Raw genomic sequence first — 15369 nt, 5'->3', positions numbered from 1 at the left:
TATGGAGGCTTATAGAGTGCTGTAGGGTTGGGGGGCAAAAAACGCCCCTTTTTTTGCTCATTTCTGCCCTCCCCAGCCCCCAGGAGCTCTCTGAAAGTCTCCATAAGGGTATGCACGGCCATTTTGGTGAAGGGGCGGGGCTTTGGGAGGCAAAAAAATGCTGTATTCGGTGTATAAGATGCACCCAGATTTTCAGCCTCTTTTTTGAGGCAAAAAGGTTCGTCTTATACGCCGAAAAATATGGTATATTTTTCAGTGAAATATAGTTGATGTTTGCTTATTCATATATTAAATACCAGCTAACTAATAATTAACTGGCAAAATGGGATAAAAGGCAAACAGAAGCAATGAAAGAAAGAAGCATAAACTATAGGCAAGAATGTACATTATATATTTCCAATAGAAGAGAATATATGTACCTCTCTGAGCTTGGTTAATTGCTTGGAGAAATTTCATTACCCAACCAAATATCTATATAATTCAAAATACACAATATAAAAGCTAAGAAGAGAACAAAAGAATGTATTTTCTCCAGCAACAACATCCATTAGCAACATCCAACATTTGCATGGCAAAATTACTGTATATAAATGAGTAAATCCCCCACTTAACTTGCATTGATGATATTACCTAATTGCGTAATGAAACATCTGGAAGCAAACAATATCAAGGATTTCACAATTCAGTTCTGTGCTATGGTACATATATTCTCTTTTATAGAAAATATATAGATAATGAATGTAAATTCTGGCCCATGTTTCTTTCTATAACTGTCAAAAGAACACAGGGCTTTCCAAAGTCACTGGAAATTTTGCTATGGCTAATATTGCTGTAATTGTTTATTTGCTGATTATTATCTATTTGCTGGCTAAGCACTGTAATAAATAATTAGATTTGCTATGAGTAATTAGCATGGGCTGTTCCAAATGAAGTGGCCTTAATAGCACTAGAAGTGAGATGGACACTAGGTGAATCCCTTCACTATTCTGTATTATTAAAGAAGCATATGGTGGATGGGGATGATGTATTGAATCTGAAACCTGCTAGGTATTCTACATTAACTCTCATGATCTCACAAGCAGCATGCTAAATGCCAACTGGAAATTATGAAAGCTGAACTCCTATAGGTATTTTGGGGAAAATGGAAGATGGAAATTGACCAGTCATAGGCAACCTAATATTCTTCAATCATTTTGAATGGTAACTTCTACACTATTTTACAGATGAATTTGACATTATAGGTAGTCCTTGACTTACAACAGTTCACTTAGTGACCATTGAAAGTTACAAAGGCAGTGAAAAAAGTGACTTATGACCATTTTTCACATTTACAACTGTTGCGGTATCCTCATGGTCACATGATCAAAATGCAGATCCTTGGCACCTGACTCATGACGGTTGCAGTGTCCTGAGGTCACGTGATCACCTTTTGCAACCTTCTGATAAGAAAAGTCAATGGAGAAGCCAGATTCAGTTAACAATGTTACTATCTTAACAACTGTGATTCACAACTGTGACAAGTTCTTGTCACAACTGTGACAAGAAAAGTTATAAAATGGGGCAAAACTCACTTAACAAATGTCTCACTAAACAATAGAAAGTTGGGGGTCAATTCTGGTTATAAGTTGAGGACTTATCTGTACATTCATTTTTAGACTTTTTAGTCCTGAGGAATGGTGATATCTTTTCATGAACAATATGTTTTTGTGAAGTAACTAGCATGATTTAGTTATATTATTCCAGACCGTGGTTAATTCACATCATTACAAGCAGACAGCCATATCCAAGGAATACAAAAGAAACAAAGCTATTCCTTCACCAGGTAATCCATATACTCTACATACATACACGCATACACACAATCAGAGACTGTATTGTTGGCATAAAAAAGGTCATGTGTTCTTGGGCACTAGGTAAAGAAATATTACTTTCTTTATGTCTTGTTTCTTATAGTTCTCCGGCTAAGAAATCTGGCCTTAAAAAGTCTTTGCAATTTGAGCAATATGCCTTTGATTGTGGATCTGAAGGCCAGGGCTCAGAGAATGCAGAAGTGTCAGCCTCTTCCTTCAACAGTCTTATAGGAATGGTAGCAGAAACCTCTGAGGATAAGTACCGACTTTTAGACCAGAGAGATAAAATTATGCGTCAAGGTAAGAGTTGTTAAAGTGCTGTGATGATGATACTTGAAATATAAATTGGGTGAGAGGATTTGTGAAGTCATGAAGCCATATAATTATTGTAACACAACAATGAGAATATTATTATTGATATACAATACTATAGTATTCAGGAATGCAGAATTGTAATACTTCCTGTATTTTCCCCATAGTATTTTATTTTATATTTATTTCTGTCAATTTCTAGTTAGACTTGTGGTAGTGTACAATAAACAAAAATCAGATCTGGTTAGCTTTATTTCAGTCTTTTTGTTGTTGTTGTTCAGTCATATGCAATTTCCAGGTATTACTTGGATACAAGTTCTGCAGTTTTTTTGGCGGGTTTTTCAAAAATGGTTTGCCTGCTTCTAGGGCTGGAAGAAGGTGACTGCTCAAGATCACCCTGCTGATTATATGCTTAAGGGGGACTACAACTAATGGTTCTGTACTGCATGTTGCGAAATGCAAAAATTGACTCAGATAACAATAAACCAAAATAAATATAACAGTAATAGATAAATAATACAGAAATAATAACCTTTAAAGCTTCAAATCATATCTTAAGTTACTGTAGCAAAAAAAATCAATTGTGTTGATGGCAGAGTTAAATAAATGATCTTTCAAACAGCTCTGTTTTTAAATCTGTTCTCCAACGTTGGTAGAGACAACAGTCATCCATGGGTTAACTCAATTAGTAACCAATAGTACTGAGTCTACCAAAGTGATGTCATCGCCTCAGAGGATTGTCCTCCCGCTCAGTTGGATCTGAACTGACTGTGCTAACTGTTTTCTCCTCAACTTTAATAGATATTTTAATTAATTTAATTGGATATTTTTCTAAATTTCATTCAAATTACATCCAAATTGGAAGGAATCAGGGGATAGCTCCTCAGAGCTGTCTCTCAATTAGCCCTGGGCTTTTTGGAGAGACTAATCAGGGCTCCTTTGAGGCTTCTGCCTCTTGAGCTTGCAGGCAATTCAGAGGCTTGCCTGCAAGCAGCACCTCTTAACAACGGCCGTTGGAGGCCCCTCTCTGCGCTGCTGCCTCTGCTAGTCTCCGGACCTCTCCCTTGCGCTGCAGCCACTCCAAGCACTGCCAAGGCCGCCAAATATCCGCTAAGACTGCCAGCAGCTGAAAAAAGCTGCCGGCAGCCGCCGCCGGGAACCGCTATCGCTACACGCCACCGCCTCTCCTCAGCGCTCCCGCCTCATTGGACCACCGCTGCTGCTCCTCTCGGCTTCCACAGCCTCGCCGTAGGGCCTTCAACACCCTCACTCGCTATGTAGCCTCACTGGCTATTTTGTTTTGGCGCAAAGATCTCCAGTGGCCATTTTGGGAGTGTTCAACGAATTGTGAGTACAAACCATGGCCTCTTCTCCTGCCCCTGAGCCACAAATGCCTCTACCCACCACCGAGACCCCTTCTGCTGGGACCCGCAAACGCAAACCGTCCCCAGAAGCATCCCCCACAGAGCCCTCTCCCAAGACCCCCAGGTAGTCACAGAGAGGTATACCCAAGTCACCAGCAAAGGACAGTGCCACCCAGGCTCCTCCCAGCAAGGCCAAGGCCAAGACTAACCACACTGAATCCCATCTATTTTAGGCCCAAAGGCCTTCTGAGCCAAGGTGGCGCAGTGGTTAAAATGCAGCACTGCAGGCTACTGCTAGATCAGCAGGTCAGCGGTTCAAATCTCACCGGCTCAGGGTTGACTCAGCCTTCCATCCTTCCGAGGTGGGTAAAATGAGGACCCAGATTGTTGGGGGCAATATGCTGACTCTCTGTAAACCGCTTAGAGAGGCCTGAAGGCCTATGAAGCGGTATATAAGTCTACTGCTATTGCTATTGCTATTGCTTCTCAGCCCAGTCCTCCTCCTGAGTTATCCTCTGATTCGGAGGATGACCTCTCTCCTGCTGCATCCATCATTCAGCCTGAGGAGGCCAGGGGCCCAGGCGACTTTGCCTGCAGTGGGGATGAATCTGAGGGTAACAGGAGCATTCCTCTGGATGAGGAGCCACTCTACCAGGAGGAAATTTCCCCTTCCCCCTGCCGCCGCTCTTACTCACCTGGTATGGCAGACATGATTTCTGAGGTCATTGAACATGGCGTAGCAGCAGCCCTTAAACATAGGTCTTCTAACCACTCTACCCCACGCAGGTCTGCTTCTTCCTCTGGTTCCCGATGCAGGGATGGTAATCTCTCGGCTTCATCATCACATGAGCTCCCTGGCACTTCCAGCCATCTTTTGGTTTTTGGTGAAGAGGAACGTCCGGCAAGAGATTCAGATCTCTCAAAAGATGAGGGTCTTCCCCCTGACCCACCTGCAGGTTCAAACCTGCTGTCTTTCGTTCTCTCCTCTTTAAGGCCAAGAGAATCGCTGGCATCCGTTCTCCTAAAGCACCTCAAAGGACGGAAGCGGCAAGGTGGACGCTACTGATCCCCTCTTCATCCAACCTAAGGTCGAAAAGGAGGTGATTCCGTTTTCCAGACTCTTCATAGACATGGTCCAGAACCAATGGGCATCACCAGGTACAGGTCCTCTCCCCAATACCTTGGACAAGTGCCTGTATAACGTGGGACCAGAACTCACCAAGGCCTTAGAGGTACCTTCTACCGACTTACCTATAATTGGCCTTTCTTCTCCCAACGCAGCCTCATCAGCTCCTGAGGGGGCTCTTTGCCTCAAAGACAAGAGAATAGAACAATCTCTAGTCAAGAGTCACCAGGCCTCGGCTTGGGCCTCTGCTTCTTTCTTTAGTCGCTTTGCTCTCTTATGATTGAAGCAACTCCAGGCTAGGCTTCCAGCCACGGATTCCAGGGCTCGCAGAAATATTAATAAAAGAAAGGCGGTCTTCCTGTGGTGACGTCATCGTACTTGGAGCTGAGGAACGGGAGCTCTCCTAACTTCAAACTCTAACTTCTTCGTTTAGGCTCATTTCTGAGCGCTGTGGATCCTGAAGGGACCAGCAGATTAAGGGGGAAACTCTGAAGATGCTGGGGTGATAAGACAAATCCCCCAGCGGGTAAGAGAAACCCACTAAACGGACGAGGATCTATCCTGCCACTTGGTCAGGACCCGAGCGATGTCGACCGCCAGAGATTCCAGCCCAGAAAGTCATTCAGGGATAATACCAACTGATCCTACAAAAGGCAGAAGTGACTTCCTGGAAGATCTCCCCATAGGGGGATGTCCGTCGACCTTCGCAGATCATTGGGATGACATCACCAACAACGCGTGGATCAGGTCCACGATCAGATTCAGCCTTCTCTTGGATTTGCACTCCAGCCCTCCAAACCACTTTGTCCTCTGTCCCATTTCCAGGGATCCTCAAAAGAGACTCCTAGTGGAGCAGGCCATCCATCATCTGCTCCTCATATGGGCCATTCAACCTGTGCCTCCGGGCCAGGTGGGACGGGGGTTCTATTCTCGTCTCTTTATCGTGGCAAAGTCTTCGGGGGGCTGGAGAGCGATCTTTAATCTCAAATTCTTAAATCGATTCATCAGGTACAGGAGGTTCAAAATGCACTCTCTCCTGTCAATTCTAGAGAGTGTGCGCAAAAATGATCTCCTAACATCAGTGGACCTCACGGAGGCTTACCTCCATGTACCCATTCACAAACAACACAGACGGTTTCTCAGTCTTTCACCTAGGGATCTGGGCCGAAGCCAACCTTCTCTCTCTCCACGCCAAACACATCTCGGGCTCCAACAACGGCAGAGCGGACTGGTTGAGCTGCACAACAATCGACCCTGCAGAGTGGACCCTCAACCGTCGCATCTTCAAACACCTGTCGACCAGGTACGGGATCCCGGTCCTAGATCTCTTCGCAACAGCATCCAACAAGCAGCTGCCCAGATACCTGTCTTGCTACACGACACCAGGTGCGGAAGGAACGGACGCCTTGAGGTGCAGGTGGCCCCACAATCTCCTGAACACCTTCCCTCGCTTCCCCCTGATACAGAGGGTCATTCAGAAAATGATAGAGGAAGAGGCCAAGCTCATCCTACTCACCCCCCATTGGCCGCGCTGCCCATGGTTCGCGGACCTAGTCAACCTCTCAGTGAGCCCAGAGTGGCATCTTCCCCTGATACCATCCCTTCATCAGGGATCCATCCACCATCCCGACCTGTCTTGGCTCCGCCTAACCACATGGAGGCTAAGCGGGAGGTCTTGCGGGCGGCAAACCTTTCTGAGATCCAAACTATTCAGGCTTCCTGACACCTGGCCACTAATAGAATCTACGAATCAACGTGGGAGACTTTCAGCACATGGTGCCTCTCTAAAGAGGTCTCGCCCCTGGAGACTTCGGTTTGCCAGGTTTTGGAGTTCCTGAAACAGGAACTAGGTAAAGGACATACGCCTAACATCTTACGGAGGCAGGTTTCAGCTCTTTCTTCGGTTCTTTCTCTTCACCAAAATGAGCCTCTCTCCTTGAACCCTCATGTGCATCGCTTCATTAAGGGCACGTGTAGTCTCTGCCCTCCTGTCATCCACTACTTCCCCACGTGGGATCTCACCAAAGTCCATGACTCTCTCACTGGACCACCTTTCAAGCCTCTCAGGTCGGCCTCCCTGCATCACCTCACATTGAAGACAACCTTTCTGGTGGCTATCATGTCTGCATGACGCGTCTCAGAATTGGCTGCCCTTTTCATCCGTTCCAACTTGTGTACCTTTCACTCAGACCGTGTGGTCCTTCAGCTTGACCCCACCTTTGTCCCAAAGGTCAATTCGGTTTTTCATCGGTCTTTGGACCTCACCCTACCGAACTTTTGCCCTAATCCCTCTCACAGTCTCAAGCGCAAATGGCACAAGTTAGACGTCAGAAGGGCTCTTAAGATCTATATTGCCAAGACGGCTGTCTTCAGATGCACTGAGGCACTCTTTGTTTCTTTACATCCCACAAACAAGGGTCTGAAGGCTTTTCCATCTTTGGTTGGACGCTGGATCCGGTCAACCATAACTAAAGCTTACGTGGTGAACCACCTCTCACCTCCATCCAACATCACAGCACATTCCACACGCAGCGTGGCTACTTCAGCAGCGTGGACAAGGAAGGCCTCAGTGGAAGAGATCTGCAAGGTGGCCACCTGGGCGAACCCCAATTCCTTTATCTGCCATTATAAGATGTACAGATATGCGTCGGTGGATGCGGCATTCGGACGGCGAGTCCTCCAACAAGTTCTTCCTTCTTCAAGCTCCTAGCCCAGTCTCATTCCCATCTGGGGACACGCCCAGTTGTGGTACGTCCCATGCATGACCTCTGTCTCTACCAACGTTGGAGAATGGGGCAGTGGTTCTTACCTGATATGCCCTTCTTGAGGCAGGTGGAGACAGTGGTCATCCCTACCCTTGGTTCCTGGCCTAGTTGCAGTGGGAATTATGGAGCTAGGTTTGAGTTTCAGAGGATTGAAAGCAGTCGACTAATGCACAGCAGTCTACTTATCTCCTTCGTAACAAAAGCGGGAGGACACTCCTCTGAGGCGATGACATCACTTTGGTAGACTCAGTTCTATTGGTTACTGACTGAGTTAACCCATGCATGACCGCTGTCTCCACCTGCCTCGAGAAGGGACCTACCAGATAAGAACCAACGCCCCATTCTAAAAGTCAGTGATGAAGTCATCTTGATTTCCAATAGATATCCATAATATAGGTCCCAATGATGAAAAGCAGGAGTTTCTTGCTGTCTTGTGTATCTCATAGTGAGAAGAACCTTAAGCATCTATTTCTACAACATACTCACTGAATGGGCAGAATCTACTTTAAAAAGGTGGTTTGCTAGATACCTGAGTGTCAAACCAGCACTTTGAAGTGGACCTGGAAACCTACTGGTAACCAGTATAAATCCTTCTGCACCAGTATTTTGTGTGAATAGTAGTCTTCATCCATCAGTAAATAGGCTGCTGCATTGTAGAGATGCAGCTTTTGGATAACTTTCAGTGGTCCAGTCAATAGTCAGGATGGTGGAATAAACTGCAAGATACCCATATCCACTAAGTCTTCGTAGGTTTGAGCATGACTGTTCTTCTACATCCTGATTACCACTTGAACAAGATAGTGTCCCCTGGACAGCCAAAGGTCAATATATACATTTATAATTCCTAGGGGGAAAATCAATAATGCACATATAATGTAGTTTTTTAAGAAAATAGGGTTGCAAGGGTTCATTAGTGACAGATACATAGAACTGCTGGTAGCTTCCTTAGCTTTATAAATATCTATTGTGGGACATCACTGATAATTGCAATACGATTTTCTTTTAGATGAACAGAATAAATCTAGAATAATTTTAAAAAATTGCTGAAATTTAAAAATTTCCATTTTATTAATTGTAAATCTTACGGATATGTTATCAATTCATTTTATGAAGCGTTTTTAAACATGGACATTTTTCCATGAAAATGTAGCAAGTTTATTTTTGGAAAACATTTATATTTATATTACTTTGTATATAAGGCAGAGGAGGTGGCACCATGCACCACAGATAGTCCTTGACTTAACAAGAGCTTGAGGGTGGAGGTTTGTTCTCAGAGCTTGTGGGTTGGTTTCCAAACATTTCATTACCAGGTTAAGTAACAACTTCAGCGGAGTTTAGGGGATATCAGTGTCAGTAGTCTTCCTCCTATAAGGGTTTCAGGTGTGGGTGTGTCAAGTGAGGGTCTTGCTTTACAACAGCTTGTTTTTATAACCATTCAAAATTATGACAGCTTTGAAATTGGGTGCTTTATGCCTTTTAAAGCACTTTTGGTCATTGTAAAATATTGCAACCCCCCTCCCCATGGGCATGCACACTTTGGGTACTTGGCAACAAGCTCACATTTATGACCGGTTGCAGTGTCTCATGATCACATGACCATGATTTATGATGTTTTTGGTTTTATGCCAAAACCACCCATTTGGAAGAATGGTTTTGCTCAACAACCTTATGATTCACTTAACAACTGCATGATTTGCTTAACAACTGCATGATTTGCTTAACAACCATTATGCTTTGCTTAATGACCACCATGAAAAATGTTTGAAAAATGGGTCTGGTCATGTGGTTGCCTCAATATACAACACAATGATTTATGACTGGATTTCTGGTCCCGATTTTAGTTGTAAGTCAAGAACTACTTGTATCTGGGCATACTCCTATTGTTTTCATCATTGTAAATATTGATACTCTCTTTGCATGTGTACTTCTAGTGAAATGAATTCTCTATACCTTATCTATTTAGCTCGAGTAAAACAAATGCATCTTGGCAAAGCTAAAACCTTTGTTGGCACATGTCCAGATATGTGTCCAGAAAAAGAGCGTTACATGAGAGAAACAAGGAACCAACTTAGTTTTTTTGAAGTGATATCAGGAACTGACAAGGTAAAAATAATGGAATTCTTTCCATACAGAAATTCTCCTACTTCGGATTTATTATTTGTGTTTGCACATAGCGATGTCTTATATCCAAAATCTTAAGTATGTCTTTGATTTAGAGTTCTTTTTTATGTGCTGAGGGTTATTGACATATTTTAAAGATGCTTCATTCATTCCCAATTCTTTTGCCTATTATTTAATTTTGCACATAGTAAAGAGCTCTCTCTTTTCTTACACAAATATAAAAAAATAGATTATGTGACACCAACAAAACTATAATGTGATTTTCTTTTCTTTGAATTTTATTTTGCTGCTTTTTATTTAAGACTGTTTAGATCTATGATGGTGAACCTCTGGCACACGTGCCAGAGGTGGCATGCCGAGCACTCTCTGTGGGCATGTGTGCTGTCGCCCCAGCTCAGCTCCACCATGTTGCTCCATGGCATTTCCCGCTGTCATTTGCAAGGAAACAGAAGTTTCCCTGCAAATGATGAAACCAAAGCTCACGGAAGAAAAAGATTGTGGGTCTTTGCAGAGCTGCCGGTGTTGGGATGCCCTACCTCCCGCTGGGCAGCTGGTGTTCTGGTTTTTGGTACGCACACATGCAGGCGCCTGCAGACATGCGTGCCTTCTAGTTTGGACACTCAGTGCCTAAAAGGTTTGCCATTCACTGGTTTAGATGAAATCTATTAGGAAATCAAATAACATTTTTTGGATTCAAATTAAATGTAGGAGTATGCTTTCATTCTGTGAGTTCCATTCGTTTCTACTTTTAAAAGGTATTTCTTGTTACAGATCTGTATTTATAAAATATGTGAGAAATTTGAAAAAAGTGAATAAATTTTAGTTCTTGATTCTTTTTTTCTTCTTCAGTTCTTGTTATTATATATCATTATTGGAACCATTTACAGTAGCTGAAGAATGGTGTATATCCTCATCCAAAATCAAAACCATCAAAATAGAATATTTAAAATTAAATATAAGATCCTCTCTTGAAAATATTTTGAAAATATGGGAAATGATTCTGGTTTAGGTTTATTGGACTTATATGTTTAGGTTTATTGGATTTATATCTGAACATTGTGTGCCTCTCTGGAGTTCTTTCTGACATAAAATTCTTCATTTCACTATTTATAAAATAATTTATAGTCTACACTATTTTAAAATTGTATCATATCAATCAAAATCTAGATTTTCTTGTAGAAGATGTAATCCACATTCTTACATATTAGATTAAATTCTTATAAATCATTTGATTTAGACCCTTAATCAGGATAGGAATCTATTTCAGTATCCCTGACAGATAGCTGACCTTGTTTGAAAATCTACAGCAATCTACTGCTATTCCAGTAAATTATTCTACTGTTTAACCATTCTTTACTATAATGAATTAATTTCCATAAGGAAGATTGAACTGTAAACAGTACTGTAAAATTGGCAAATCTTTTCCTGTTCCTCTCTTACATTAAAACTGAAACGTGAATATCAGTCTGTTGTTATATAGGGTGCTGTTTAGCATTGAGAAGATCCAGCTTTGAGTCCATTCTGAACAATATAAACTCACTATATGACTTTGAACAAATTACTGTCTTTCAGCCCAACCTCTCTTATAGGTAGTCATTGTGAAGGAAAAATGAAAGATGTCCATTTAAGCTATCTTGGATTGCTGAAGAAAAGGTGGGATATAAACTTCAATCCAGAATTTTACTGAGGAAATGATTTTCTTTCTTTGAGGTTGACCATGCAGCAGCAATAAAAGAGTATAGTAGGTCTTCGGCAGACCAGGAAGAACCTTTACCACATGAACTGAGGCCTTCGGAAGTATTAAGTATGACCATGGACTATTTAGTAACTCATATCATGGACAAAGGAGAAGGGAACTACAGGGAGTGGTATGATTTTGTCTGGAACAGAACCCGAGGGATAAGAAAGGTAACCATTTAAAAAACTCATTGTATTTCACAGAATAAATACAAATAGAAGGGTAAGGCTGAAGGAAATAAAAAGTGAGGGCAAGGAGGAGGGACACATTGTGGAGATAGCAAGATAATGCTTACCTGTTCCCTCAAACACCACACATTCTTGGCCTTAGTTCTCAAACTTACTTACTTACTAATCTACCTACCTGCCTACTTACTTGTTTATAAAATTTATAGGCCACTTCAAGGTAATTCTGGGTGGCTTCAGTCATAAACATGTGGAAGGTATTGAGATTTGGTTTTTCTCTGTCTCTTGCTGCGTTTGAACATTAATTCTATTTATGCTGCTTGATTTCTTGCCTGTTTTTTTTACACTTCTCCTTTCTCTTGTACCTGGAAGTATTGGTTAATCTGCATCACCTTTTCATCTTCTGCTGTTCCACCAATGAAAAAAGTGATCTCTATTAACTTCATACTATTTGGATTGGGTTCTGAAGGTTTTTGAAAGACTTCCAGTTGCAATATATAAAGCATTAACTGAGATTTATAGAAACATAATAAAGAATAGTTACATAAAGTTTGTAAGTAGATTTTGATTAGTTTTATTTTGTTGAATTTTATAGTTCTAACATTTTGCCATTTTATGTTCGGCTAGGATATAACCCAGCAACATCTGTGTTCTCCTCTGACTGTTTCCTTGATTGAAAAATGTACCCGATTTCATATTCACTGCTCCCATCATTTGTGCGAAGAACCCATGTCATCATTTGATGCAAAGATTAACAACGAAAACATGACTAAATGTCTCCAGAGCCTGAAGGAGATGTATCAGGACCTTGCCAACAAGGGTATTTACTGCAAGGGTGAAGCAGAATTTAGGGGATACAATGTCCTCCTGAATCTCAACAAGGGGGATATTCTCAGGTGACTTTTTAAATGCTTACAACATTGATTTGACTTTTTTCACTACAAACATTTCATGCATTGTTCATAAATTCAGAACGACAAGAATGAATCACTTTTAATGTAGAGAACTTTAACTATATGATGGAGTGTTCAGTGTTGTTTGACTAGGATCTGCATTCCAAAAGATAGACAAGCCAGCATTAAAAAGTAGAACGCTAATAGGTAAGAGCAAAAATGCAGTTTAAAATATTTATTATTTTAAATTGGTCAAAATATCATTGGATAAGATAATATTAATTATTACAATTTCCTGGGAACATTTGTAAGAGTTCTGTGGGTCATATTCAAAGGATCTCTGGACATTTTTTGAACTTGTTGCAGATTTTCATAATGCAAGATTAGAAGAAACCAAAGCTTTATCACCATCTAACACTGCCAAAGACAAAACCATCCATTTATCATTAGTGCTTTTAAATGATCATCTAACCCAGAACAGTGTTTCTTGCTAGTTGCTAATGATAAATTATATCCTGTTTTTGAAATCAACAAGCTAACTGCTTTTGTTCAGTATTAAATTGTCCAGGTAGTAGGGCTCTTCTCAGTAGATAGACATTGATAATTATTTATCCCCAAGAATGTATTTCTCTTTTGTAATAAAGAGAATTACTTAAAAGTAAGGTTGAATAATTCATACATTTCATAAATTTACTGACAGAACCTTTTGTAAAAGTATGCTCTTCATACCAGAATAAAACAGTTGTAAGTTAGCTAATTCAAAAGCAAATAGTTGAGTCATCTTAAAGGTTAACAAATTTATTATGACGTGTACTTCATCAGCAACAACTTCTTTCATCAGACCCATGAAAAAGTTGATTACTGTCATAATATTGATTTAAAAGATGGTAAGTTGACAAAGTTGAGAGGTGCAGGAGATTCTTCTCCTGTGCGCTGCTTGGGGAATCCAAGCATGGGTTAACTTTGTCCATTAGCCTAGAGACTGAGTTATGCAAATTGATGGCCATGCCTCCTCTGACTGGACTGGTTCAGTTTTTTAACTCAGTCCAGCCTAAAAAGGCGCCAAAACATTTCTCTCTAGGTTATTAGACAGATTAATCATCATCATTATTATTATTCAGCTTGGATTCCCTTAGAACTCCGTTTGTAGAGTTCCTTCCACGCAGCATCAGATATCTCCACATATAGGTTCGTTCCTTTTCATTTAAGGTGGCAATTGGATTGGTGGCGTTCCTGGAGCTTTTGGGGCCAGGGAACTTTTTCCTTGGAAGCGCTGCCGCTTCGGTAATATTTGTTAGAAGGTCGATTTGCCGCCTTCGTTTGTCTTGCCGTGGTTGGGAATCGGTTTGCCTCCCCATGCCGGCCACTCTACCCACTGTCCGCCGTTTTCCTTTGGGATTTGCCTTTGCGCCGTGCGATGTCTGGACGCCCCGTCGCCATATAGCTGGGATCGCTGCCTTTACCTTGGCCATCGAGCACCTCCGAGAGCCACGGCTGCGGTTGCTGGCTAATTACAAGGCTGGCTTTCTCCATTCTGTGGGCAGCCATTTTTTCCTGGCCAATTTGAATTTCTTGCCACTGCTGCTAGTCGCGGTGGCCATTTTGGAGTCAATTTTGCGCCAAAAAACAGTCAGGTTGGGTGCGGTTTCGGTTGCCTGCCCAGTGATGTAAAATCATCAGCTTTCTTGCTCCATGGAGGTCGGTTCGCCACCATTCTACCGGAGCACGTGCTTGATCTCTTGCGGCCTTCTGCTTCGATTGCGATCGGCATTTGGCCTATCATTGAACGTGAGCTTGAGCCTTTTCAACCTAGTATAGCCATGGTGGATCGTTCTACTACCCAGGACAGCACTGGGGCTTCCACCTCCCCTCAGTTGTCCTCCGATGCCACTGGGGCCTCATCCAGAATGGGTAGGACACCACCAGGACCACCAGCCACAGATCCCGCGCCACTTTAGCGGCTCCTGCCAGGGCTGCTAAGCGCACCAGTAAGACTAAGAATGGGTCTAAGAATCCCTCAACCCCCAGGCCACCTCCCATCTTATTGCCTGAGGGGCCTTCTACCTCCAGCTTAACTGGGATTCAGGACTGGTCCCCAGACCTCCCTATCCCTCAGAACGTAACCCCTGAAGGGTCTGACTCAGGCCTTCAGGGCTCATCTGATCCTTCTGAGTTCAGCCCAGGCCCAGTTCCTTCCCGATCAGGGGCCTCAGCTATCTTTACCCCCACTGTCTCTGGCAACAGACCAGAGGACAATTCTGAATTTGACCTCTCCCTTGGGCTCAGGGACATGATTGCCACTGCCATATCTAGGGAGTAGACGCAGAATTACAGCACAGGAGTCAGCGCTCTAGGAACTTGATTTCTACCAAAGATTTAGCCACTTACATGCAGACCTGGCATGTATTACTGAGACATGGCTGGGCACGGAGGGAGGAGTCCCCCTCGTAGAGATGTGCCCAGACGGATTTCAGGTGCTTCATCAGCCAAGAGCCCAGGGAAGGGGTGGCGGTGTGGCTATTGTTGTCCGGGAGTCTTTAGCACCTCGTAGGATCCCTGCTCCGGAGCTTGTCGGGTGTGAGTCCCTACTGGTGAAGTTGGACCTCAAGGGTCAAGTGGGTCTGCTGCTAACGTACCTGCCTCCCAACTGCGTTGCAGCAGCCCTCCCCTCGCTCCTCGAGTCGGTAGCCGAGCTAGCAATTGAGTTCCCTAGGCTCATGGTTCTGGGGGACTTCAATTTGCCTTCGCTCGGTGAACACTCTGCTGGAGCGCAGGAGCTCATGGCCTCCATGACAGCCATGGGCTTGACCCAGGTAATTCGAGGCCCAACCCACTCAGCGGGTCACATACTCGACCTCGTATTCCTCTCGGAGCAGTGGACTTGTGATCTTGGTCTGAGGGGTAATGAGATCATACCCCTGTCGTGGTCAGACCACTGCCTACTGAGGCTAGCCTTCCGGAGGCCAAACCCCCACCGTAGGGAGGAGGAACCGACCAAGTGGTTCCGCCCCAAGC

General features: G+C 43.1%; 1 protein-coding gene across 1 annotated transcript in view; it reads left to right on the top strand.

The window, feature by feature from the left end:
* Nucleotides 1–15369, top strand: part of LOC106552207 (germinal-center associated nuclear protein) — an 86292-nt gene that overhangs the window by 17191 nt on the left and 53732 nt on the right. The window contains exons 6-9 of the mRNA XM_087716631.1: nucleotides 1954–2150; nucleotides 9381–9520; nucleotides 11249–11446; nucleotides 12089–12357. Of these exons, the coding sequence (XP_087572757.1) occupies nucleotides 1954–2150; nucleotides 9381–9520; nucleotides 11249–11446; nucleotides 12089–12357 (804 nt within the window). The remainder of the gene's footprint in view (nucleotides 1–1953; nucleotides 2151–9380; nucleotides 9521–11248; nucleotides 11447–12088; nucleotides 12358–15369) is intronic.

The sequence above is a fragment of the Thamnophis sirtalis genome, unplaced genomic scaffold (genome assembly GCF_051295495.1).
Source record: "Thamnophis sirtalis isolate CommonGarterSnake01/CBP01778 unplaced genomic scaffold, rThaSir2_p1.2 scaffold_5, whole genome shotgun sequence".
NCBI lineage: Eukaryota > Metazoa > Chordata > Lepidosauria > Squamata > Natricidae > Thamnophis > Thamnophis sirtalis.
The sequence above is the reverse complement of the archived record's forward strand: the minus strand, read 5'-3'. Positions and strand labels throughout refer to the sequence as shown.